Below are 2,258 nucleotides of genomic sequence, written 5' to 3'. Positions count from 1 at the left end.
AGCCTTTTCTCGACTCCTTTGTGATAGTGTTCATTGACGATATTCTTGTGTATTCACGAGGTCGGGAGGACCATGCTGATCATCTTAGGGCAGTGTTACAGACTCTTAATCAACACCAATTGTATGCAAAATTTTCAAAGTGTGAATTTTGGCTCGAATCCGTCACATTCTTGGGTCATGTTGTCTCTAGAGAAAGAATCAAGGTTGATCCTCAAAAGATTTCAGCAGTAAAGAATTGGCCTAGACCTACAACGCCCACCGAGATTCGCAGTATCTTGGGCTTAGCAGGGTATTACAGAAAGTTTGGGGAGGGGTTCTCTACTCTTGTCTCTCCGTTGACTAAATTGACTCAGAAAGTAGTTAAGTTCAAATGGTCCGATGCCTGTGAAAGGAGCTTCCAGGAGTTGAAATCGAGATTGACTACAACGCCGGTGTTGACCTTGCCAAAGAGTACAAATGAATTTGTGGTATATTGTGATGCTTCAAGAATTGGGCTTCGGTGTGTGTTAATGCAACACAGCAAAGTTATAGCATATGCTTCCAGGCAACTCAAGAATCATGAAAAGAATTATCCAACACATGACTTAGAACTTGTGGAGGTGGTTTTTGCATTGCAAATTTGGCACCACTATTTGTATGGGGTCCATGTGGATGTATTCACGGACCACAAGAGTCTTCAATGTATTTTCAAACAAAAGGAACTGAATCTGAGGCAGAGAAGTTGGCTTGAGTTACTCAAGGATTACGACATCGATATTCTATATCACCCAGGGAAAGCCAATGTTGTGGCAGATGCTCTTAGCCAGAAATCTATGGGTAGTTTAGCACACTTGGAGGTATATCAAAGGCCATTGGCCAAGGAAGTATATCGATTGGCTAGTTTGGGAGTTCGTCTTACGGACTCTAATGAAGGAGGGATAATTGTGCAAAATAGGGCTGAATCATTGCTTGTTGTGGAAGTCAAAGAGAAGCAATACAACGATCCATTTTTGGTGCAATTTAATTAGGGGATTCAAAAACATAAGACTACGGCTTTTGCTCTTAGCATGGATGATGGTACACTAAGGTACCAAGGGCGACTATGTGTTCCGAATGTAGATGGTCTCCGGGAAAGAATCATGACCGAAGCTCACGCTTCTAGGTATTCCGTGCATCCAGGTTCTACGAAGATGTATCACGACCTCAAAGAAGTCTATTGGTGGAATGACATGAAAAGGAATATGGAGAACTTTGTGGCAAGGTGTCCGAACTGTCAGCAAGTGAAGGCCGAATATCAACGGCCTGGTGGGTTGGCACAGAACATAGAAATTCCAATGTGGAAGTGGGAGATGATTAATATGGATTTTGTGGTACAGTTACCACGCACTCTGTGCAATATTGACTCAATTTGGGTGATCGTGGACCGACTCACAAAATCAGCACACTTCTTGCCAGTTAAATCTACCGACATAGCGGAACAGCTTGCTTAGTTGTATATCAATGAAATAGTCAAGCTACGTGGCACTCCAGTTTCTATCATTTTCGATCGAGGGGCTCAGTTCACGGCCAATATTTGGTGGACATTTCAGCAAGGTTTGGGTACTCAGGTGAATCTTAGTACAACTTTCCATCTACAGGCCGACGGGCAAGCAGAGCGGACTATTCACACGCTCGAGGACATGTTGCATGCTTGTGTTCTTGATTTCAAGGGTAGTTGGGATGATCATTTGCCACTCATAGAGTTTGCTTATAATGATAGCTTTCATGCAAGTATCCAGATGGCACCATTTGAGGCATTATATGGTAGGAGATGTAGATCTCCCATTGGGTGGTTCGAGATTAGGGAAGAAGAGTTTATAGGGTTAGACCTTGTACATCAGACTATGGAAAAAGTTAAGATCATAAAGGAGCGGTTGAAAACTGCTCAGAGCCGTCAAAAATCCTATTCGAATGCTCACCGCAGAGACTTAGAGTTCAAGGAAGATGATTGGGTATTCTTGAAGGTTTCCCCCATGAAGGGTATTATGTGGTTTAGGAAAAAAGGGAAATTGAGTCCGATGTATGTCGGGCCGCACAAAATCATTCCAAGGATCGGTGAAGTGGCGTACAAGCTTGAGCTACCACCTGAGATGTCATTACTACACCCAGTGTTCCATGTGTCTATGTTGAAGAAAGTAGTTGGGGATCCGTCACTCATTGTTCTGGTCGAGACCATTAAGGTTAATGAAGAATTGTCATATGAAGAGATTCCAATTGCCATTCTTGATAGGCAAGTCTGA

The 2,258-nt window shown here is 43.0% G+C and overlaps 1 protein-coding gene across 1 annotated transcript; it reads left to right on the top strand.

The window, feature by feature from the left end:
* The first annotated feature begins 1,757 nt into the window (after positions 1-1,757).
* Positions 1,758-2,258, top strand: LOC138901360 (uncharacterized). The gene has a single exon (XM_070189115.1). The coding sequence runs from the start codon at positions 1,758-1,760 to the stop codon at positions 2,256-2,258; it is 501 nt and encodes a 166-aa protein (XP_070045216.1).

Source organism: Nicotiana tomentosiformis, chromosome 11 (genome assembly GCF_000390325.3).
Source record: "Nicotiana tomentosiformis chromosome 11, ASM39032v3, whole genome shotgun sequence".
In the NCBI taxonomy this organism is placed as follows: Eukaryota; Viridiplantae; Streptophyta; class Magnoliopsida; order Solanales; family Solanaceae; genus Nicotiana; species Nicotiana tomentosiformis.
The sequence above is the reverse complement of the archived record's forward strand: the minus strand, read 5'-3'. Positions and strand labels throughout refer to the sequence as shown.